General features: G+C 47.8%; 1 protein-coding gene across 1 annotated transcript in view; it reads right to left on the bottom strand.

Annotated features, from left to right (window-relative positions):
- ATP6V1A (ATPase H+ transporting V1 subunit A) overlaps nt 1-24,896 on the bottom strand; it is a 42,794-nt gene that overhangs the window by 13,249 nt on the left and 4,649 nt on the right. Inside the window, exons 2-7 of the mRNA XM_060236853.1 lie at nt 8,638-8,732; nt 7,085-7,213; nt 5,176-5,390; nt 3,915-4,052; nt 1,967-2,118; nt 1,591-1,753 (exon numbers count right to left, since the gene is read on the bottom strand). Of these exons, the coding sequence (XP_060092836.1) occupies nt 1,591-1,753; nt 1,967-2,118; nt 3,915-4,052; nt 5,176-5,390; nt 7,085-7,213; nt 8,638-8,719 (879 nt within the window). The 5' untranslated portion in view covers nt 8,720-8,732. The remainder of the gene's footprint in view (nt 1-1,590; nt 1,754-1,966; nt 2,119-3,914; nt 4,053-5,175; nt 5,391-7,084; nt 7,214-8,637; nt 8,733-24,896) is intronic.

Below are 24,896 nucleotides of genomic sequence, written 5' to 3'. Positions count from 1 at the left end.
AAGAGGCACCCCCTATGAGGTAGGTGGTGCTGAGAGAGCTGAGAGAACTGCCCGGCAGTTCAGCTATCGACAACAGACCTCTTTTAAAGTAGGCTTTATTGAAATACTGACTGACATAGGGCAAGACGGTTCTTGCGAAAACTGGCAATGGGGGGCTTTTACCCTATACGTATAGTCTTTATTGGGCCTATCTTTGTAGGGAAAGTACAGCAGGAACTCATCTGCATATTAGGCCACACCCCCTGACATCACCATTGCCTCATGTAGGGCTTTTTTGTAGGTCCAGCGGAAACTCATTTGCATATTAGGCCATGCCCACTGCTACCAAGCTAGCCGGAACTGCGTTCCTGTGCGATCCTGCTCAAAAAAAGCCCTAGTCTTTATCTAAACTGTTATACATTTGAATAAAAATGGCTCCAAGCAAGCAAGCCTCCCTTCCCACCAAAATTCTGTCCCCATACCTGCTTTTGCAGGTATCCACATAATCACCAGAAGACAGGCCTGTGACCTTGGCTGTCTGAGATCAGGCCATTCAGTTGCTACAGAAAAAGCAGGGCACTGCAAGCGAAGGTAACCATGGGTCATACAGCAGGACTACAATCATGGCAAGAGGCACTCTTAACTAGAGATGTGAAGGCCCAGGAAAAAAACCCGGAAAAATTAGGGAAAAAACCCGTTTTTTTCCTGAAGCCTTTTTTGTTTTGTTTTTCCGAAAAATTGAAAAAAAAAGAAAAGGAAAAAAAAATTGATTGTGGAATGTTTTATTTTAACATGATGAATAAAATACTTTAAGACAAGGTGTTCAAATATTTCCCAAATCGTTTCTAAAAAACATGTATGGTATCAGATTATTCTAATTTCTGTGCACCGAGGACAAGCAAGGCCGAGGTCATGCCCATTCATTGAAACTTAGTCCTACACTCCCTTCTATATACTTTCTCCCCCTTCAATTCTTTTTATGAGAATGAGTTTTTTATTTTTATTTAATACTGTAGAGAGGAAATATGAATAATTGTTACTTCTGGTTTTTAAAAAATTGTTGTGTGGAGGTTTTTTGTCTGTTCCACATAAACTAGTAAACAGTTTAGGAGAGTGTTGCTCCATTTGTTACAGTGACAAATAAATATTATTTACAAAGTAAATGCTGTAATAATTGTTTGGATATACTATATTTTTAATATGCTGGTTGTGATAATTTCATGCCAAGTAAAATTGTCCATAGTCATATTTCATGTTCCTAAAAGTAACAGAATGACTTTCAATCTAGAAAAGAAAAAAGAAGTGCTAATGTAGCATTTTTTTCAATTTTTCCAAAAATTTCCATTCCCCCCCCCCCAAAAAAAACAAAAAAACTAAACTGAAAAAACCCAGGTTTTTTCCAAGCATCAAAATTTCCAACAATGCACTGTGGCTAATAGCCACTGATGGACCTCTGCTCCAGATGTTTACCCAGTCCTCCTGTAGCACTTCACAGCTGGCCTCAGTTTCACCGTTGCAACATGATTCAACAGCATGTGCAGACAGAAGCCTGAGACCATCTTAAATGGCACTGAGGCTCCCTTCAAAAGAAATTCCACACCAGATACTGACCTCCGGGAAGTCTCGGAGCACTTCAGACATTTCATTTCCTCGTTCTCCACAGCCCACGTAGATGATAACGTCACTGTTTGAATACTTAGACAGAGACTGGGAAATCACAGTCTTTCCGCATCCGAAAGCCCCAGGGATCGCTGTCGTGCCTCCCTGGACGCACCTGGGCAAAGATAAGGACAGGCCGGGTTCATATTTGACCCAGAAGAAATTATGAATAACTGACAAAGGTAAGCACCTCCCATCTCGCTTGTTGAGGCGGGCCTTATGCAAATCAATCCTTTCCAGTGGGAGGAGCTTCCACCTTCAGAGCCACTCAGGGTGCCCTGGCAACCTGGCAACGTTAACTCAACAGAACTTTGATCTCATCACTTACGGGAAAAGTGCATCTAGGACTCTCTGGCCAGTCAGGAGAGGATGATTGGCAGGCAGTTTCTCAGTGACGGGACGGACCTGCCGTACGGGCCACACCTGGACCATCGTGAACTTCTCCTTCACGCCCTCAAACTCCAGTTCCAGCACAACATCCTATGGCAGAAAAAGAGTAAAATGGCTGGGAGTGGCTAGCGACAAGCCACTAGAAGCCTGCTGCTGGCTTCTGCACAGGGGAGAAAAGGAAGAGGAGGAAGAAGATACTGAATTTATACCCTGCCCTTCACTGTGAATCTCAGAGTCTCAAAGCGGGTTGCAATCTTCTTCCCCCACAACAGACACCCTGTGAGGTGGGTGGAGCTGAGAGAGCTCTCCCAGAAGCTGCCCTTTCAAGGACAACCTCTGCCAGAGCTATGGCTGACCCAAGGCCATTCCAGCAGCTGCAAGTGGAGGAGTGGGGAAAGCAAACCCTGTTCTTCCAGATAAGAGTCCGCACACTTGGCCACTACACCAAACTGGCAAGGTAGACCTCCCATGACATTTGGGTTTCCTGCAGTCATTTTCGCTGGATCAGAGATGCAGGCCCCTCTGAAAGCCCTCTGCGGGCAAGGAATTTGCATCCTTGCCCACAGCCCTACTCAGCCTGAAACTTATGCATTTCAGCTACTGAAATGTCTACTGATGACAACTGGTCTACCTCTCCCAGGAGGAGGGGGACTCGGGGAGCTTCACTTGGGCAATGGCCTGTTCCCCAACAGCCTCTCGGGCACACCACAGATGCTTCCTAGGGACAGAACTCTCTGTCCAAGAGCTCTGTGTCCAAAGGGCGACAACTGGCCACCTCAAGTGCAACCAGCTCTGTCCTCTGAACTGTTTCCTGAAGTATTAATTGCCTGTTAAATGCCCAGACAGACATGCCCAATCTACTCCCCAGCCAGCGCCCTTGCCTTGTCAATCCACTCCTCTCAAACATGCCACAGCTGCTAGAAAAAAGGCTAAGGTTATATGCATGCGCTAGTTTTGGAGGAGTGTCCCTTGCACCCTCTCCCTCTTTTTTTTTGAGAGAGAGAGAGAGCCTATGGGAGCATGTGCACAGCGGGGGTGGAATTCTAGCAGGAGTTCCTTTGCATATTAGGCCACACCCACCTGATGTAGCCAATCCTCCAAGAGCTCATAAAAAAGAGCCTTGTAAGCTCTTGAAGGATTGGCTACATCAGGGGTGTGTGGCCTAATAGGCAAAGGAGCTCCTGCCAGAATTCTACCCCTGGTAAGCAGCATCTTAAGAGTGGCGACCCCTGGAAAATGAGCTTGGGCATCTTTCAAGCGGGGCAAACAGAAGCCACCCGCTTTCAACAGCGGTAATAGGATTGGCACCTCGGAATAGAACCCCGGGTCACAACACAATTTGGAGAAACACCTTGCCCAGTTATAGTGACTTTGGGGAAGCAGGTTTTATACAAGGTTTCCACCTTAACAGGTTTAACTTCACCACTAGATCTTCAATCAATCCTTTTAAATTGTTGGGAGAATTGTCAGGATACCTCAACCCCAGCAGGAGCTCATCGCTCTTCTACCTGGAGCTCAGAGGAACCCCCTTCTTTACGAACCTGGGCCAACAACCTGTGGGAGGTACTTTCTTTCAGATAAATTCACTGATGCTCGTCAGATCTGCCTGGGGGATAGACCGCAATTTCCGCTGTTGTATAAATGGCTCCCCCTTCTACAGTCAGATCTTGGCTCCCGTCATAAACCTCATTCTGTGTCTTTTGACGATTCCCTCACTCTTTCAACCTTGCATTAGTTGTTCACTGTTATTCCTTTAACTGATTTGTAAGGGCACGTTCAGGACACCGCAATCCTGGTTTTGTCTACTATTGTACTCGTTGTATCTGTAGCCTTTCGTTTTTCCCCTAAAGAAACAAGTTTAAAAAGAAACGTGGCGAAACCCTTACAGACGCATCGTAGTTCCCAGGTGGAGCGATGTACGTCACTGTGCCCCTGTTCCGTGGAGGCAGCATGATCTTGTGCTTGATGAGAGAGTTTTCATTCACGAGGGCATAAATATCTCCTCCGGTGATATGACTGCCAACCTGTAGTTGTAAATAAGACTGCTAATAAAATGCACATCTGACATTGTAAGTTCACATGTGGCCTACAAGGGACCTTGTGGGCCTTCTACTAGAAAGCCACTCTGTTCCACTGGGTCAGAGGTGCCACCCACAACACAGGACTCTTCCACACTTGCATTTTCGTCGCTTGTGCGTCCCCGATTAAGATCCCGTAGGGCCTGCACCTCTTCCGGCAGCTGATTCCACCATTGGGGCGCTTTTATGGAGAAGGCTTGCTCCCTAGTTATTTTAAGTTTGGCCTCCTTAGGCCCAGGGATTTCCAAAAGATTTTGTGAGCTGGAATGCAGTGCTGTCTGGGGAAGATATGGGGAGGTCCCTAAGGTAGGCAGGTCACAGTTCAACCATGGCGCTCAGCTTATTCCGAACCAACCCCGCCCCCCCCCGCAGTATTATTTGGATAGCTTCCTCATAACCAGGGGCGGAATACTAGCAGGAGCTCCTTTGTCTACACACCCCTGATGTAGCCACTCCTCCAAGAGCTTACAAGGCTCTTTTTTGTAAGCTCTTGGAGGATTGGCTACTTCAGGGGGTGTGTGGCCTAATATGCAAAGGAGCCCCTGCTAGAATTCTATCTCTGGGCCCTGTACTAAGAGACCTGTCAGCTCTTGGAGGATTGGCTCCAGCAGGGGTGTGTGGCCTAATATGCAAAGCAGCTCCTGCTAGAATTCTATCTCTGGGCCCTGTACTAAGAGCCCTGTCAGCTCTTGGAGGATTGGCTCCAGCAGGGGTGTGTGGCCTAATATGCAAAGCAGCTCCTGCTAGAATTCTATCTCTGGGCCCTGTACTAAGAGCCCTGTCAGCTCTTGGAGGATTGGCTCCAGCAGGGGTGTGTGGCCTAATATGCAAAGCAGCTCCTGCTAGAATTCTATCTCTGGGCCCTGTACTAAGAGCCCTGTCAGCTCTTGGAGGATTGGCTCCAGCAGGGGTGTGTGGCCTAATATGCAAAGCAGCTCCTGCTAGAATTCTATCTCTGGGCCCTGTACTAAGAGCCCTGTAAGCTCTTGGAGGATTGGCTACGTCAGGGGTGTGTGGCCTAATAGGCAAAGGAGCTCCTGCTAGAATTCCACCCCTGCTCCTAACTTACCCGCAGGTTTTTGACGGGGGCAAAATCCCACTTGAGGTCCCTGCTGAGAGCCGTCACGTTTACTCCTCTGGGGATGTAGATGCTTTGGGTGAGAGCGCTGATGTCTGTCAGGGGCCTTTGGATGCCATCAAAAATAGCTCCCATGATGCCGGGGCCCAGCTCCACCGACAGGGGCTTGCCAGTGCGCAGGACGGGGTCTCCGACAGAGACGCCAGCTACGCTTGTTGAGGAAAAGCATACCTGGGAAGGTGGCGTCCCATGAGGCAGAAAACATTTATCCTTAGGTTCGCTAACGAACGTACTACCCATCTTGCTTGACCACCAAGAATTCTAGCAACTGTCTCAAGTAGTGTCTCAAAGTGAATATTTAACAGGATTCAAAACCCCTTTCGACCTGAGGTAATATTATTGAACTACTGGCAAGGTATCTTAATTATAACAAAAAAAATCAGAAAAGACCTTATGGTTATTCTCCTTTCAGCAGCTTAAAGCCACTGTTGCGTCTTATTGGAAGTCTTCCGTATCTTCCACCGCGCAGGATTGGTATAGTAAGATCTGAGACCAGGAGCGGAATTCTAGCAGGTGCTCCTTTGCATATTAGGCCACACACCCCTGATGTAGCCAGAGTCAGTTTGGTGTAGGGGTTAAATGGAGAACCGAGTTTGATTCCCCCCTCCTCCACTAGCAGCTGCTGGAATGGCCTTGGGTCAGCCGTAGCTTTCATAGGAGCTGTCCTTGAAAAGACAACTGCTGTGAGAGCCCACTCAGCCCCACCCACTTCACAGGGTGTCTGTTGTGGGGGAAGAAGATAAGGGAGATTGTGAGCCACTTGGAGTCTCAGATTCAGAGTAGAGGGCAGGATATAAATTCCATGTCATCTTCTTCCTCCAAGAGCTTACAAAAAAGAGCCTTGTAAGCTCTTAGAGCAGGGGTAGCCAGTGGTAGTTCTCCAGATGCTTTTTGCCTACAGCTCTCATCAGCCCCAGCCATTGGCCATGCTGGCTGGGGTTGATGGGAGTTGTAGGCAAAAAACATTTGGAGAGCTACCGCTGGTCACTCCTGTCTTAGAGGATTGGCTACGTCAGGGATGTGTGGCCTAATATGCAAAGGAGCTCATGCTAGAATTCCACCCCTGCATGTAGAGTCCTCAACCAAGTTTAGACATCCCTCCCTCCCCACAGAATATGAGAGTCTTCACATAGTTTCTGCCTCATAAAAACTGGTCCCACTGTTTGGTGGCGCTCAACTCCTTCTTTAGAGGAAGCCTAATCACACTGGAAGTGCCTGTCCCACCATCCGTTACCTATGGAACACAGACTGCAAGGGAGAAGCTGATGGCTAAAGAAATTCCTCTTTTTCCAGAAACATGGCTGAGCTACCCAGGGGTGGCAAGAGCCTCACAGAATAAACATGAGATGTTTGAGAGCCAGAAGACATGAACATCAGATGTTGGGAGGGAGATGGGGAAGAAAGCAACTTTAAATGCATTTTCCATGTTGCCAGCTGGCTTGCCTTGGAGAAGTGATCTAAAGCAGGGGTGGCCAACGGTAGCTCTCCAGATTTTTTTTGCCTACAACTCCCATCAGCCCCAGCCAGCACGGCCAATGGCTGGGACTGATGGGAGCTGTAGGCGCCCCTGATCTAAAGAGACAAAACAGCTTCTCCAAGCCGACCAATGAGGTGGTGGGGGCTTCAAGAGCCGCACAATGTACGTGAAAGAGCCACATGTGGCTTCTGAGCTGCAGTTTGACCACATCTGGCATTACCAATGATAACACAGAAAGTTGTCTTTGGAAATGAATGGATCCCGAGCCTGTTTGTTGGTTCCCCACAAATCAACCTCCTCCCCTTGGGAGTCCCGTCATTCCACGCATCCTCTGACGCAGAAACCGCACAAAAGAAAGGATACAGGTTTCTTCGTACACCTGGATGGTCGCCATGTCGCCCTCCAACCGGATAATCTCCCCCACCAGTTCGCTGTGGCCGACTCGAACCAGCTCGTACATCGCTGCGCCCGCCATGTTGCAGGCGGTGACCACTGGGGGAGAAGAAGAAACGGGGACGGCTGTCATTTCCCACCCTGTGACGATCCGGAAGCTTTGCGTTCATGTCTTTGGCAAATCTCATCTTTAATGTTCGCTAAGGGGAGTCAGAAATCTTATCTGAAGCGCGACAGACAAGGTGCGTGTGGTTCTCAAATAGCACGAAGCCACAATGTTAGGTGACATCTTTCTCCAAAGCATGGAGTGGCATGATTTGTCACAGCTTGAGGAGCAACGCCATTTTAGGCCTGTATTTAACTGGAGGCAGGCTTCGGGGCCTAGTCTCTTCCTCCTCCCCTCCTGTCTGGAAGCAGCACTTCTGAGGAGGCCTCCTAGAGAGACAGGAAATCTTTCCGACTGGTCTCCTAGAAGGCTGCAGGAGAACTGGGTTTTATATTGGAGATTTTGGGCGGGAAAACAGTAGTAAAAGTTGGCAGTCAGTCTGTTCAGGCCTGACCGTTAAAGTGGACAGTCAGTCGGTTGAGTTCTGTCTTGGAGTTCAGACAGACTCAGGAAGGTATGGTCAGGCTTGCAACAATCTGAGTGCCTGTCCTGCATGACATCTAGTCAGGGAAAGGAGGAGTGTTTTTCCCTTCTTTGATTTATTTCTTCTGTTCGCTTTTTAAAAAAAAAAAATGCCTGTGAATAGTTGTATAAAGGTCAAGGTAGTCCCCTGTGCAAGCACCAGTCGTTTCCGACTCTTGGGTGACGTTGCTTTCACAACGTTTTCGTGGCAGACTTTTTACAGGGTGGTTTGCCATTGCTTTCCCCAGTCCTCTACGCTTTCCCCTCAGCAAGCTGGAGACTCATTTTACCAACCTCAGAAGGATGGAAGGCTGAGTCAACCTGGAGCCGGCGACCTGAACCAGCTTCCGCTGGGATCGAACTCAGGTCGTGAGCAGAGGGCTCCGACTGCAGCACTGCAGCTTTACCACTCTGCGCCAGGGGGCTCTCTAAATAGTTGAATACTTTTAAATATTTTGCTTGTTTAAAGGGGAGTCCCTCTGTACCAACCTAGTTCCCCCAACTGCTTGGAACGCTAGGAGTGGGGTGGGGTGTCCCTAGGGTGGAGAGAAGTGGCACAGCAGCCGGTTGCCAACACTCCAGGGGAGCCCCAAAGATCCCGAGGAAGCCCTGAAAAGGGTTCTTAGCGAGTCAAGAGGGACGTTAGGCGGCTGTCCCGCCTAATCAGAGCGGGACAGTGGTGGCAGAGAATACCTTGAGGCAGCAAAGTGGAACAGCCCTTTCAGGTCGGTATACCAGGAAGGCCTGGGCAGGGCCGGGGCCAGCTAGCAGACGCAGGACCAGTCTGCCACACAGCTAAAAGATGTCTGCACGAGGAGCCAGTGCTTGACAGCTTCTAGAGCGGAGGTGACAACATCGACTCTGTATGAAAAAGACTGAATGAAGAAGCACTCACCAGGTCCCGACACTCCATGGACGTAGCCGAACACGCTCTCTCGGTCTTCATCACGGATTTTCGGAAGCTTGGAGAAATCCATCTTAACTGTTCTCCTATGAAAATGGGAAGAGGACAGAAGAGAAAGAAACAATTAGAGCAGGGGTGGCCGGACTACATCTCGGGAGCCACATGTGGCTCTTTCAACACATACTGTGCGCCTCTCAAACCCCCCATCGCCCCGTCAGCTGGCTCAGAAGAGGCATTTGTCTCTTTAAATCACTGCTCCAAGCCAAGCCAGCCGGCTGGAGACTGCATTTAAAGTTAAAGTTGGTTTCTTTCTACCTCTCCCTTCCTCCCACCCATCTATTTGCCTGCCTGCCCTCAAACATCAGACGTTCATGTCTTGTGGCTCTCAAACATCTGACGCCTATTCTACGTGGCTCTAACGTTAAGCAAGTTTGGCCAGCCCTGGATTAGGTGTTTTTTTTTTGGGGGGGGGAGGTTTGTTAAAGACTGCATTCTGCATTATTAGCTTGCTCACGACTTCGGACTTTGAGAGATGTACCGACAATGATCGCCGCTGTGATCTGCTAGCAAAATGTGCACTGCCTTTGTTCTGTAGCCCTGAATTTGGGACAAAGAGGCCAACCTAATTTCTAAGCATTTGTCATTTTGTAAGTTTGATTATGCAGTGACCAATGTTCCCTCTAAACTGCAAGAGTCTTGGTGATAAACAATTTTTATTAGTAACATATGGTAGCAAAACTATATCTACAACTTATAAAAACAAAGAAAAAGAAAAAAAAATTCTACCCCATATCTTACTTTCCCCCCACCCCTCCCCCCATTACTTGACCCCCCCCCAGTGTTATTTACTTAAAGGAAACATATTAAAGGTACCCTTAACTGTTAAAAACCCAAAAGTTATATTCTTATTTTAAAAAACTTAATCATTATCAAAGATTGTCCAATGTCCTTTTATTTTCCACTCTTTTTCTACGCATCTTCTGAACTTCTTCCACTCCAACTTAAAGAGTTCCAAATCATAGTCTCTTAATTTTCTTGTTAGTTCGTCCATTTCACTCCATGACATAACTTCTATAATCCAATCCCATTTCTCTGGTATTTTTTCTTGCTTCCACAGCTGCGCATTCAATGTCCCAGCAGCTGAGAGCAAGTACCATATTAAAGTTCTGTCTTCTTTTGGAAATTTTTTCCATTTGTAATCCCAGCAGAAAAGTCTCTGCCACTTTATTGAATTCATATCCCAAAATCTTAGAAATCTCTTGCTGAATCATTTGCCAAAACATTTTAGCCCTTTCACAAGTCCACCACATATGGTAGAAAGAACCTTCGTGCTTTTAAAACTGCAAGAGTCTTGTGAGCAAAAATTATACTTTGTGAGCTACTGGCATTCAAGTTGTGAGCTACTGGCATTTAAGTTGTGAGCTCCTGCATACGTTACTGTGCTCTGGGGCCATTTTTCCTGAGCTAAAACAAAACTGCGTGAGCTGGAGGCTAAAAATCTGTAAGCTAGCTCACGCTAACTCAGCTTAGAGAGAACACTGGAAGTGACTCTTACGCACTGAAAGTCTGGGGAATATTAAAGGATGCAGCGTGCCCTGCAATCTTCTGAATCACTAGGCGGAGTGGGACAGAAGTTTAGATTCTACTTCAATAAGCTTCCTGAACTAGCACAAAGAGCCTCACAAGTGGAAAAAGCTTTTGAAAGCTTTTTTTGGGATTCCAAGAATGTACAGGTGGCTTTCAAGCTGCTTCACTAACCATTACTGATAATTAGAAAAGCCTTGAAGTTGCTTTCTCATTGTTCATCTCTGCTCGTAGATTAGCACGGTAACTCGGCAAAAGCATATGGGCATTGCCTAGGACAGGGGGGAGGAACAGTGGCTCTCCAGATGTTTTTTGCCTACAACTCCCATCAGCCCCAGCCGTTGGCCCATGCTGGCTGGGGCTGATGGGAGTTGTAGGCAAAAAACAGCTGGAGAGCCACAGTTCCCCACCCCTGGCTTAAGAGGACACTGCTCATATTCATACCCTATTTCTGAACTCAGGCCACCTGTAGAAAATTAGGTACTACCCCTATCTAAGCCAAGTCTGAAGCCTCAACTAAGATGAAGATGAAGATATTGGATTTATATCCCGCCCTCCACTCCGAAGAGTCTCAGAGCGGCTCACAATCTCCTTTACTTTCCTCCCCCACAACAGACACCCTGTGAGGTAGATGAAGATATTGGATTTATATCCCGCCCTCCACTCCGAAGAGTCTCACAGCGGTTCACAATCTCCTTTACCTTTCTCCCCCACAACAGACACCTTGTGAGGTGGGTAGGGCTGAGAGGGCTCTCACAGCAGCTGCCCTTTCAAGGACAGAGTCTCAGAATGGCCTACAATCTCCTTTACCTTCCTCCCCCACAACAGACACCCTGTGAGGTGGGTGGGGCTGGAGAGGGCTCTCACAGCAGCTGCCCTTTCAAGAACAACCTCTGCCAGAGCTATGGCTGACCCAAGGCCATTCCAGCAGGTGAAAGTGGAGGAGTGGGGAATCAAACCCGGTTCTCCCAGATAAGAGTCCGCACACTTAACCACTACACCAAACTGGCTCTCAACTACCTCAAACTAAGCCGAGTTTGAAGCCTTCCTCCACTAAGAAAACTTCCTGAAATGGAAGTGGCTCTGCTGTTGGGGAACAAGTTCTTGGAGCATGGCTGGATTCACCCTAACAGTTTGGGGAGGGGGTGAAGTCACACATCTCACAGAAGCCTGGGCATCACTAGCTGGTCCTGCACCCCAGGAAACCACCAGCCTGCCACGCCTACTAGCTGCCCCCTTCAAATCTAGCCCGATCCCCTACACCAGGGGTGGCCAAACTGTGGCTCTTTCACACATATTGTGAGGCTCTTGAAGCCCCCACCACCCCATTAGCTGGCTTGAAGGCATTCCTCTTTAAATCATTTCGCCAAGCCAGCAGCTTGGCGAATGCATTTAAAGTTAAAGTTGCTTTCTTTCTACCTCCCCCTCACATCATCTTCCCTTCCTTCCATCCATCTTGCAGCTCCCAAACATCCGACACTCGTGTCTTGCGGCTCTCCAACGTTTTGACATTTATTCTACGTGGCTCTTACGATAAGCAAGTTTGGCCACCCCTGCCCTGCACAATGCAGGAAATTCACAAATATCTCCCCTCCCCCCCACACACAGCCCCAGTGACCCCCTGCTCCGTGCCCTGGAGATGGCAGAAAAAACCTCTAGGATCCCTGGCCAAACTGGCCTGGAGAAAAAATTCTGACTGACCCCAAAGTGGCAATCAGCATTAGCCTGGGCGTAAGAAGGGGCCAAGGTGAGAACTAAGCGCTGATGCAACCCTTCCCGTCCTCCTTCTCATGATCTGCCTAATTCACAGACTCAGCATTGCTGTGTGATGGCCATCTAGCCTCTGTTCGAAAACCTCCAAAAGAGAGCCCACCACCTCCCGAGGAAGTCTGTTCCGCTGAGGAACCGCTCTGTCAGGAAGTTCTTCGTAACTTGATTTAATTTCAGCCCGTTGGTTCTGGTCCTACCTTCTGGGGCCACAGAAAACAATTCCGCTATGACAGCCCTTCAAGTACTTGAAGATGGTGATCATATCACCTCTCAGTTGTCTCCTCTCCACTTGACTTGCCGTTTCTCCAAACAAAGAGATACCCCACCAACTAAACTTCTTGAACATAAGTCACTTAAAAAGAAAAGGAAAGGTCCCCTGTGAAAGCACCAGTTGTTTACGACTCTGGGGTGACATTGCTTTCACAGTGTTTTCATGGCAGACTTTTTATGGGGTGGTTTGCCGTTGCCTTCCCCAGTCCTCTACACTTTCCCCCCAGCAAGCTGGGTACTCATTTGACCGACCTCGGAAGGATGGAAGGCTGAGTCAACCTTGGGCTGGCTACCTGAATCCAGCTTCCGCCGGAATGGAACTCAGGTCATGAGCAGAGAGTTCAGACCACAGTACTGCAGCACTGCTGCTTTACCACTCTGCACCACGGGGCTGCTTACTTAAAAAGGAAGCCACCTATTAACACATTTCAAACTGCTGTGAAATTATGCACACGCTCACCTTTAGCTGCCATTCAGTATGGGACTAGGAACTGGCACTTGGAAGGTTATGTGCCTTCTACACAACAAGGAGCAGCCACCGATTTACAGGGACACCAAACAGGTGGATGTCCAGAAATGAAAAGTAGTTTTGCAGCTTCCAGATACACGCCTGAACAACATACTCAAGACTGCTACAGCACAGACAGTGCCTCCAGATTTTGATGCAATCATTCAGAGCAAGAGGGGTCAGTTATCAAATAAACAAAATATTGCAAGTGCTAATCTTTGAAGCATGTTATAAGATTAAAAAAAAAATCTTTAATCATGTTTGTGTCCTTTTGTAAAGTTTACACCACTACCTGGCACTACATTTTATGACACAAATGGCCCAACCCAGCAAGGTCTCATTTATGTCAGATCTGGCCCTCATAACAAATGAGTTTGACACCCTTGGCTTAAGGGTTCTTCCAAGGAAGGGGGAAGATGTATGGGAAAGTGAAGTGATTAAAGGTAAGTAGAGTGGGTGCTTGTAACACAGCCCTCAAAACGTCTGAACGGTAAACTCCAAAGAAGATAGGGATGGGTCATTACAGCAGCATCTTCCCAGGATCCAACCCTATACACTTCCCTACAACCTGGAAAAAGGTGGGTATAGACTTAACAGATTTGATGGAACCAGGGGTCGTTTTGTAGTAAAATAGGTGGCGGAGCTCATCCAGGGATTGTTATGCAGCTGCACCTACTAGTCAACGGACAAGGTGGGTTCAGAAGCTGCGCTCCTGTGAGCGCCTGCTGAATTCATGGCCGGGATGGAACCGAAGAGATGCAGCAGAAGATAGTTTGAGCTGCGAAAGAGAATTCCCCGGCTCACTCACTGGAGGGCCTCAGATAAGTCACTGTGTCTCAGCCACCTTAGCTATCAGCAGTAGAGGGATAGTATTTGTTTATTTCTTGTGTGATTTAGGGGTTTGTGTGAGGGCGTGTGTATCTGCACCTGAAAGTCATATTAACCTCTGCTGACTGACCCTTCCTGAGGGCCTGGAGGATACCTCAGAGAGGTAGCTGAAAGCCTGCTTCTGCCCCCTCGACTGGGTACTTCAAGGACAGTCTCCCATCCAAATACTAGCCACGGTTGACCCTGCTTAACTTCCAAGATCTGATAAGATCGGGCTTGCCTGGGCTATCCAGGTCAGGCAGCAGTAAGGGGACATATGAAGCTGCCTTCTACTGAATCAGACCCTGGGTCCATCAAAGTCAGTCTTGTCTACTCAGACTGGCAGCGGCTCTCCAGGGTCTCAAGCTGAGGTTTTTCAAACCTATTTGCCTGGACCCTTTTTAGTTGGAGGTGCCGGGGATTGAACCTGGGACCTTCTGCTTCCCGAGCAGATGCTCTACCACTGAGCTGCTGTCCCTCTCCTAATAATACTTGAGCATATATGAACATATGAAGCTGCCTTCTACTGAATCAGACCCTGGGTCCATCAAAGTCAGTCTTGCCTACTCAGACTGGCAGCGGCTCTCCAGGGTCTCAAGCTGAGGTTTTTCACACCAACTGGAGATGCCAGGGATTGAACCTGGGACTTTCTGCTTACCAAGCAGATGCTCTACCACTGAGCTACTGTCCCTCTCTTGATAATACTTGAGCATATATGAACATATGAAGCTGCCTTATACTGAATCAGACCCTGGGTCCATCAAAGTCAGTCTTGTCTACTCAGACTGGCAGCGGCTCTCCAGGGTCTCAAGCTGAGGTTTTCACACCTATTTGCCTGGACCCTTTTTAGTTGGAGATGCCGGAGATTGAACCTGGGACCTTCTGCTTACCAAACAGATGCTCTACCACTGAGCCACCGTCCCTCCCCTAATGATGTACCATCCGTACTGACCCTACCTTATAGGAAAAGAAGAACTCACAGAGACCTTATCGGCAAAGGGAAAATGGTTTGCCATTGCCTTATTACTGATATAATGAACTGGATCCTTGCTACTGCCTACAGAAGTGAAGATCTTTATCACACTCCCTCCCTCCCTTTCTAATGCCCAGAAAGTGGGAACGATCTATCTGTGTCCTTTCCACTGAAGGTAGCTACGATCCAACTGGATGTATGGGATCTTATCTGAACACTGCACGAACACCAACTCTTAAGAATTTACATTTTTTTTACAAAAAAAAGCAGAGCTAGCGGTCATATTTAAAGATGCAACTGAGGAGTCAGCTGCAAAACATCCTAGGGGAAGATGAGAGAGAACAGGCATCACACAGATACACAGGAAGATGTACATGCAAAGCAACGGATTCCATTTTTGGCCTTTCCAGCTTGTTAATCCTTGCCCCCAACAAGCTGTTACTTCAACAGCCTGCAATAATGAAAGCGAAATGCACTTACAGAAACGATGTACCACATTTCTGATCCAAGCACAGCAGATGCAAAAGCAAGATTACTGACTTCTGCTTTTCGGCTATGCCACAGAGAAAATATGATTTTTAACCCCACCACGCCTGTGTCTGCCGCCTCAGTTAAGTATTAAAAGGTACATGTAGCCCCCTGTGCAAGCACCAAGTTGCTACTGACCCATGGGGTGACGTCAAGTCACGACGTTTTCTTGGCAGACTTTTTGTTATGGGGTGGTTTGCCGTTGCCTCCCGCAGTCATCTACATCCCGCCCCCAGCAAGCTGAGTACTCATTTTACTGACCCCCGAAAGATGGAAGGCGGAGTTGACCTTGAGCCGGCTACCTGAGCCCAGCTTCCGCCGGGATCGAACTCAGGCCATGAGCAGAGTGCTCGGACTGCAGTACTGTAGCCACGGGACTCCTAAATGTCTATTTTGTGTGTCAGTGCCTTACAGGGATGCCATCCTCCAAATGGCACCTGGGAATTCCTGGAATTACAGCTCACCTCCAGGCTGCAAAGACAAGTCCCCCTGGAGAAAATGGATGCTTTGGAGGGTGGATTCTAGGGCAGGGGTGGCTAACGGTAGCTCTCCAGATGCTTTCTGCCTACACTGGCCATGCTGGCTGGGGCTGATGGGAGTTGCAGGCAAAAAAACATCTGGAGAGCTACCGTTGGCCACCTCTGCTCTAGGGCACTGTACCCCAGTGAGGTCCTGTCCTATCCAGGCTCCACCCTGGATCTCCAGGAGTTTCCCAACCTGGACCTGGCAATCCTATCCGCCCCCCTCGACAAGCAACCTGGCAACCAGTGTTCCCTCTAGAGTTAGCATGAGCTAGCTCACAGATTTTTAGTCTCCAGCTCACAGATTTTTGTTTTAGCAGTGCCGGATTAAACCCTGTGGAGGCCCCTAGGCCAGGGGTGGCCAACAGTAGCTCTCCAGATGTTTTTTTGCCTACAACTCCCATCAGCCCCAGTCATTGGCCATGCTGGCTAGGGCTGATGGGAGTTGTAGGCAAAAGAAACATCTGGAGAGCTACCGTTGGCCACCCCCGCCCTAGGCAGTTGAAATCTTGGGGGGCCCCTTGCAAATTATCTCAGAATCTGAGTGCCCACCCTACCGCCCGCTAGGGTTGCCAAGTCCAATTTACGAAATATCTGGGGACTTTGGGGGTGGGGACAGGAGACTTTGGGGTGGAGCCAGGAGACAGGGGTGGAGCCAAGATCAAGGCTGCGACAAGCATAATTGAACTCCAAAGGAAGTTCTGGCCATCACATTTAAAGGGACAGCACACCTTTTCAATGCCTTCCTTCCATAGGAAACAATGAAGGATAGGGGCACCTTCTTTTGAGGCTCATAGAATTTGACCCCCTGGTCCAATCTTTTTGAAACTTGGGGGATATTTTGGGGAGAGGCACTAGATGCTATACTGAAAATTCGGTGCCTCTACCTCAAAAAACAGCCCCCCCCCCGAGCCCCAGATACCTGCGGATCAATTCTCGATTATTTTCTATGGGACTAAATCTCCATAGGGAATAACAGAGTCCCCAGCAGACATTCCGCTCCCCTCCCCCGGCTTTCTGATGACCCTGAAGCGGGGGGAGGGCCTCCAAACCGGGGGATCCCCTGCCCCCACCTGGGGATTGGCAACCCTACCGCCCGCGGCCCCCATTGCAGCCTGCAGGCTTCTTCTTAAAAGCCCCTTTTACTAAGTTGTGGGGAAGAGGCGGAGAGAGGCAAACGTGGCAACGATGCCAGCAGCCGCACCAGGCAAGTCGAGCAAAGAGTGGCTCAGCTGCTGGCTGCGTTTGCAGGCTGGGAGGGCTGCAAGCAGGGGGGAAACCGGGGGGGGGGGGCGAAGCTGACCTGGGGCCCCTAAAGGCGTGGGGACCCCCAGGCCAGTGCCTACTTGGCCTAATTGTTAATCCGGCCTTGTCGCTCAGGAAAGATTATCCCAGAGCACAATAGTTTACGCAGCAGCTCCCAACTTTCAATGCCAGGAGCTCACAAAGTAGAATTTTTGCTCAAAAGACCCTGCAGCTTAGAGGGAACATTGCTGGCAACCCTAGCGCCTAACCAGGAATGTGTCAAACCCTTTTTAACTCAGGGTTTCCCACCTCCTTTTCTCAGTCTGAAAGCAAAACGCTTTGTGCATATCGCTGACCAGAGGCTGGGAAAGGCCAACAGCTTTTCATCTGCGATTGCAAAAAGGTGGGAAAAACGTTACGCCGGCACCTCCCAAAATAACCTGATTTCTGAATAAAAAGCTCCGTTGCCTCTCAACCGAGCTGCCTTTTCCAAAACGACCATCCTCAAAGCAGTCTTCTGGTGAAACGCCAAAAGCGCTCTTACCTTGTTAGGAGCAGAAACAAACAACAACAAAAATCCAATCGCTATTACGAAGCGCTGCCAAAAAAACCTGAGGCTCAGGGAATCGATCGGCAAAGAGCCGCTTTCACAGACGCTCTCCGGCGCAGAAAAGGAAGGGATTCTGACACCCAGAGAACAGAGAATTCAGTTCTGTTCTCTTGACTAGCAAGAGTCACCTGATCTGGTGAATCATCCATCTCTCCCCCAACAGCACTGCTGCAAAGACAAACCAGTCGCTCAAGGCCCGGCTGAACGAATGCTCAGCCTGTCCTCTCTTTCCCCTAGAAATATCAACACACTCCGGTCTCCTGAATGACCCAGAAACCCTTTGGAACAGTCGCTACTGACAACACCCACCGAGCGGAAGAACCGACAAGCAGCTAAAAACCGACAAACAAGCAGCTAAAAACCGACAAGCAGCTAAAAACTGCACATCTCGATCAACGCCACCAGTGGGGCTAGAAGTCCTTTCACTGTGCCTCCCTCCCAGTTTGGTGTAGAGGTTAAGTGTGCGGACTCTTATCTGGGAGAACTGGGTTTGATTCCCCACTCCTCCACTCGCACCTGCTGGAATGGCCTTGGGTCAGCCATAGCTCTGGCAGAGGTTGTCCTTGAAAGGGCAGCTGCTGTGAGAGCCCTCTCCAGCGTGTCTGTTGTGGGGGAGGAAGGAAAAGGAGATTGTGAGCTGCTCTGAGACTCTTCGGAGTGGAGGGCGGGATATAAATACAATATCTTCATCTACCTCACAAGGTTTCTGTTGTAGGGGGGGGGAGAAAGGTAAAGGAGATTGTGAGCCGCTCTGAGACTCTTCAGAGTGGAGGGCAGGATACAAATCCAATATCATCATCTTCTTCTTCCCCAAGCACCAAGAATACAGAGCATCACTGCCCCAGACAGAGAGTTCCAACAATACGCTGTGGCTAATAGCCACTGATGGACCTCTGCTCCATATGTTTATCCAATCCCCTCTTGAAGCTGTCTGTGCTTGTAGCTGCCACCACCTTCTGTGGCAGTGAATTCCACATGTTAATCACCCTTTGGGTGAAGGACTTCCTTTTATCCGTTCTAACCCAACAGCTCAGCAATTTCATGTGATTCCAATCCACGTGGCCAAGATGTTTGCCTGGAGTTTCACTCATAAGGAAAAGGTGTTCTCACGCTGTGAGATATTCCATCCACGAACACATCAGCTCGTCTTGACCAAATCAGGACTGGTACCGTCCGCTTCAACCAGAACTGACTTTCCATGGTCTCAAAAGTTCTGAGTCCTGAGCAGCTACTCAAAATCAAAACCCTTTTAACTGGAGAGGTGGGGGACCGAACCCATGTCCTCTCACATACAAACCATTATGTTCTGCTGTCAAGCCACTTGAGTCCCTCTTTTGATTGATCTGTGTGCAATTCCTTCAACAACGATGAAGCCAAGCTGCATGGAGCTCGACAACTCACTGGGAAGAAGATGTCACTGGCTTGGATCCAGCCGAGAGCAGTGTTCCCTCTTAGATGAGCTCGTGTGAGCTAGCTCACAGATTTTTAGCCTCTGGCTCACATTTTTTTTGCCTCAGCTCAGGAAAAATGGCCCCAGAGCAAGCTAATTTATGCAGTAGCTCACAACTTTAATACCAGTAGCTCACAAAATAGAATTTTAGCGCACAAGATGCCACAGTTTAGAGCAGGGGTGTCAAACATGTGGCCCAAGACCCCTGGAGGGGTCTTATCAGACCTGCGAGCCACTGCTGTCCTCTGCTTCCTTCTCCTCTCTCTTGCTTCCTTCTGCATCACAGCTTGCTTTGCCAGCCTTGCTCAATCTCACAGGAGCTATGGAGCAAAGCCTCTATTCTCTCCATTGGCTGAGGCTCCTCCCTTGGGGAGGGCTTGCTTTGCCAGGCTTTCTCAACCGCACAGCACAGCTACTGAGCCAAGCCTATTGTCTGAGGCTCCTCAGAGCGAGAGTTGTCAGTTATCAGAGACTGTTAGTTAAAATATTGCAAGAGTGCTAATGTTTTAAGGATGTTTTATATAAGATCTTGGAACAAAGACTGTAGTACACAAATTCCTGTTGAATCTTGGACTAACCTTTGGCAATCAAATCTATTTCACACCCCTTTATTGAATCTAAGACTACAAAATTTTAAACTCTACTCCCGTTGGTATCTAACACCTCTGCAGATTTTCCATGCCAAGAAATTGAAAGACGCCAACTGTTGGAAAGGATGTGGCCTCGTAGGCTCTTTTATTCACTGCTGGTGGGAATGTCCAAGAGTTTTAAGTTTCTGGGGAAAAATCTTACCATCCATTGAATTAATTATAAATCACAAGATTCCCTTTTCCCCATTATCAGTTTTACTTAATTTATGGAAAAATGATGAGGTGCCGAAACATAAAGCTGACACTAGCAGCAAAAATTTTAATAGCACACCAATGGAAATCCAAGGCACTTCCTACAAAAAGACAATGGTTCTTGAAGATCTGGGACATAATTGTAATGGACAAAGCAAGCACTATCCTGCAATCTGAAGTACTAGAAAGCGGAAAGGATAATAATTCGTTTGTTGAAAAATGGTTTTATTTCTTTGAGTTTGTGCAAAACCAACAAAATGCCCTATGTAAACTACCAGAAAAATATACAAATTTTGTATTCTACTAAGTCTCTCAACATAATATTGTAATCATAATGAGACAGCTAGAGTTTAGATGTTGTTATAGTTGTATATGTTAGATTTATTAATGTATTATTAATATCAATAAAAAATTATTTAAACTGGGAAAAAAAGGATGTTTTATTTCCAGTTTTTTTAAAAAATCTTTGTTTTTCTCTGTGTCCTTTAAAAATTTTATATCTCCCCTACCTGGCATTACCTTTTATGACACACCACCCGGCTCCACAAAGTCCCATTTATGTCAGATCTAGCTTTTGTAACAAATGAGTTTGACACCCCAGGCTTAGAGGGAGCATTGGCTGAGAGAGAACATGGGGCCGATCAATTTCTGCCATCGAGGTACAATGCCTTTTTAACTCCTGCCGCAGCCCCGAAAACTGCCCCCAGGACATAGGCCTCCAGGAATAGTACTCCAGTGGCGTTTTGGACTACAGCAGGGGTGGGGAACCTTTTTTCTGCCATATGGATATTTATAACATCATTCGCGGGCCATAAAAAATAATCAACTTAAAAAAACAGTACTCCGCCAAGGGAGAACGATTTAAGCCAGCAAAATTAATGCAAATAATTGTTTTTCTTTTTAAAGTCATGTTGGGAGAGCCTAATCTAGCACGTGCACACACACACATGACCCGCCGCCCTAGGCAAATGAATAGGTCTCTAGGGCTTTTTTGTAGAAAAAGCCTAGCAGGAACTCAGTAGCATATTAGACCACATCCCCTAATATTAGCATATTAGGTCACACACTCATTAGCATATTAGGCCACACCCTCTGGGATAATCAAGTGCAAACTGAACAGTGACAGTAACTTTTCCACGCTCTGAAGCAATTCTGGCCAGCCAGCCAGGCCCCAGGGAGGCTGCTGCACAGTACATCTGGGCCCTGTGATCTCTGCCTGGCCCTGGGGAGGCTGCTGCACGGTGTGGCTGGGCCCCACGATCCTCACTGGCCAGCCAGGCCCCAGAGAGGCTGCCACCTCACTCAGTTCGGCCCAGCAATCCCCGAGGGCCGCACCAAGTGACCTCTCAAGGGCCTCATACGGCCCTCGGGACAGAGGTTCCCCACCCCTGGGCTACAGTAAGAACGTGGAGATGAGAAAGTCATGCTCCGCAGCAGAAATCCTTCTGCAACCCCCCCACCTTCGTAACGCTCTGTTGGATCCATGTCAATGTGCACCAAAAGAAACAATTGCCATCCCCACTCTTGACACGACTGTACTGACAAAAATCTTGGGAAAAGCCTAAATGAGGAACACCATTTTAAAAAAATGCACTGTTGCCAAATCACAAGAACGACCTAGTTTTCCGCCCCTTCTTGTTTCATATTTCTACAGGAGACTGGCTAGAATCTTCCACTGTGTGCCACAGCCGTCCCTCCCGCCTCCAGAATAGTAAGCCGCTCCAATCGACCACATGTTTTAAACAGTATTCTTCCTTTGTTGTTTATCAGATAGAAACATATTGGCACGAGCTGGTGTCATTCCAAGATCTGTTGTCTTAATGGCTGCAGAAGCACCAGTGTGGAAAGTGAAATTTGCACCTCCTCTGGGCAATGTTCCCTCTAAGCTGCAGAGTCTTGTGAGCAAAAATTCTATTTTGTGAGCTGCTGGCATTAAAGTGGTGAGCTCCTGCATAAATTAGTGTGCTCTGGGGTCATCCTTCCTGAGCTAAGACATAAATGTGTGAGCTGGAGGCTAGAAATCTGTGAGCTAGCTCAGCTTAGAGGAAACACTACCTCTGGGATGTATTCTAAACTTAACAGCACGCATAGTGACTTTCAATCTGTCAAGTGCTCCTTATGAATAGAGATGAACACATGTGAAACTCTGTAATACTGAACCCTTGGTCCATCAAGGTCAATACTGTCTACTCAGACTGGCAACAGCTCTCCAGGGTTTCAGGCAGAAGTCTTTCCCATCACCTCCTACCTGCTCCTTTTTTAACTGGAGATGCCAGGGACTGAACCTGGGACCTTCTGCATGCAAAACAGAGGCTCTGCCACTGAGCCACAGCCCTTCCCATAACTGGACACCACTCATGGACATAAACAGTACATACTATGCAACTAGGTCACTGGAGGGGGCGGAGGACTTTTCTCAAACAGATGGACCTTCTCTGTAAGCATGCCTTCTTGCATACAAGTCAACAAAAAGTAAAATAAAGTCAAATAAAGTGACCCAGCGGCAGGTGACGGGCAACCACCTCTGAAATGCCTCTTGCCTTAAAAATAAGTCTACCTCGCCACCTAGTGGTGCATATCGCTAAGAAAGCTAGAACTTCTGGCTGCCAGACAATCTTAGGGTCTCCTGGCTATACAACACACAAGCCCATACGATACTTATTAATTTAGTACTGCTAATGATCAGATAAAGTCCGGAAGCAACTTGAAAGTCAAAGCTTCCTTTGTCAGCTACCCCAATAACCTTGTTGGTTTCGGAGGTACTCCTGAACTCAAATCCAGTTCTTCTGCTGTGGACCGACACCGGTATCCTCTGAAACTACACTCATTCAACATTTTCAAGACCTAACATCACACAATTCCAGATGGGTGTAAGTGACTCAGACAAACTGACTACCCATAATAAATGCAATCGTCTCGTAATATTTTAACTCAACCAGGGCTTTTTTTGTAGCAATCGGGTTAGAAAGGAGAAAAGGAAGTACTTCTTCACCCCAAAGGGTGATTAACATGTGGAATTCACTGCCACAGGAGATGCCGGTGGCTACAAGCATAGCCAGCTTCAAGAGGGGATTGGATAAAAATACGCAGCAGAGATCCATCAGTGGCTATTAGCCACAGTGTATTGTTGAAACTCTCTGGGGCAGTGATGCTCTGTATTCTTGGTGTTTTGGGGGGGCACAGTGGAAGGACTTCTAGCCCCACTTGTGGACCTCCTGATGGCACTTGGGTTTGTTTTTTTGTGGGCACTGCGTGACACAGAGTGTTGGACTGGATGGGCCATTGGCCTGATCCAACATGGCTTCTCTTATGTTCTTCTGTGACACAGAGTGTTGGACTGGATGGGCCATTGGCCTGATCCAACATGGCTTCTCTTATGTTCTTCTGTGACACAGAGTGTTGGACTGGATGGGCCACTGGCCTGATCCAACAGGGCTTCTCTTATGTTCTTCTGTGACACAGAGTGTTGGACTGGATGGGCCACTGGCCTGATCCAACATGGCTTCTCTTATGTTCTTCTGTGACACAGAGTGTTGGACTGGATGGGCCATTGGCCTGATCCAACATGGCTTCTCTTATGTTCTTCTGTGACACAGAGTGTTGGACTGGATGGGCCACTGGCCTGATCCAACAGGGCTTCTCTTATGTTCTTAAAAGCCAGCGGCCAAGAATTACTTCCAGTTAACTCTGATGCATCATTGATGTATCACTGGCAGCCTTTAAGCAGCGGCTGGGCAAACACTTGTCAGGGATGCTCTAGACCAGGGATGTCAATCTCATTTGTTATGAGGGCTGGATCTGACATAAATGAGACCTTGTCAGGCCGGGCCATGTGTGTCATAAAACGTAGCAGGCAGCAGAGATATAAACTTTATAAAGGACACAGATGAACACAAAGTTTTTTTTTTAAAGTTAAAGCATGCTTAAAACATTAGCACCCATTGGTCTTAAAGGTGCTTTCTTTGTATCTCTCCCATGGGATCCAGGGAACTGGGCAAAGGGAGCTCTGGCTCTTTCCTTCCTTCCCCAGGGGACCAAGAGAGGGAGGAACCTCATCCAATAAAAGCCTGGCTCAGTAGCTCTGCTGTGCGATTGAGAGAGCCTGGAAAAGCAAACTCTCTCCCCGCTTCCTCCCCAAGGGAGGAGCCTCAGTCAATTGAGAAAACAGAGGTTTTGCTCTGTAGCTCCTGTGCGATTGAGCAAGCCTGGCAAAGCAAGCTGTGATGCAGAAGGAAGCAAGAGAGAGGGAGAAGGAAGCAGATGACAGCCAGTTGCTCGGGGGGGGGGGGGCGATAGGAGCCCTCCACAGTCTACATCCCTGCTGTAGACTGATTCTGCATTGAGCAGGGGGTTGGACTAGATAGATTCCGTTTTTAGCTTGCCCTTCATGCAAACAAGCTTAGGGCGGGGTACAACATAGTCATAACAGTAAAAATACATATAAGCAAAAGTGCTCCTGTAAGGCCCTTTCCAACTCTGTGATTCTTTGATTCTACCAGTACAGCAGTTTACAGTTTTCCTGTTGCAAGCCAGAGAGAGCCATCTAGAATATACATAATTTTAATTTTTTTTTTCTGTGGAAGTATCTGTATACAAACGACCACATACTACTTGAGCAAGTTGACCGGGTGAGCCGAACCAATACCAAAACATTTTGAACCCTCTCAGAAAAGGTTCTTGGACCATAGCACTACAGGGGGGGAAAGCAGTTGTCCCACAAGAAAACACAACTCATCCTTCTAATCTGACTCATGTTTCTCCCCCAACGTAAAGCGAGATGTCCTAGCTGGAATGATAAAGGGTGAAACGGAACAGAAAACCATGTACACAAGTTAGCATGTGATTTGTTCCGTTGTACCATACCGCAAGGGCTGTCCTTTGCCTCTAAAAGAAAATCAGTTTTTCCAAGCCAAACTTAATCCATGAGTTCAAGGAAAATTCTATTTTGGTTCTTCCTCGACTCAAGCCGCTCCACAAAGAAAGACATTAAGAAAGCAGGGCAATATGGAGATGTTGTAGCAGCCATTTGTATACATTGCCGACATTTCAATATAACCAGCAGAACCAAGAGCACTTTAAAAA

Source organism: Heteronotia binoei, chromosome 4 (assembly GCF_032191835.1).
Source record: "Heteronotia binoei isolate CCM8104 ecotype False Entrance Well chromosome 4, APGP_CSIRO_Hbin_v1, whole genome shotgun sequence".
Classification (NCBI taxonomy): domain Eukaryota; kingdom Metazoa; phylum Chordata; class Lepidosauria; order Squamata; family Gekkonidae; genus Heteronotia; species Heteronotia binoei.
The sequence above is the reverse complement of the archived record's forward strand: the minus strand, read 5'-3'. Positions and strand labels throughout refer to the sequence as shown.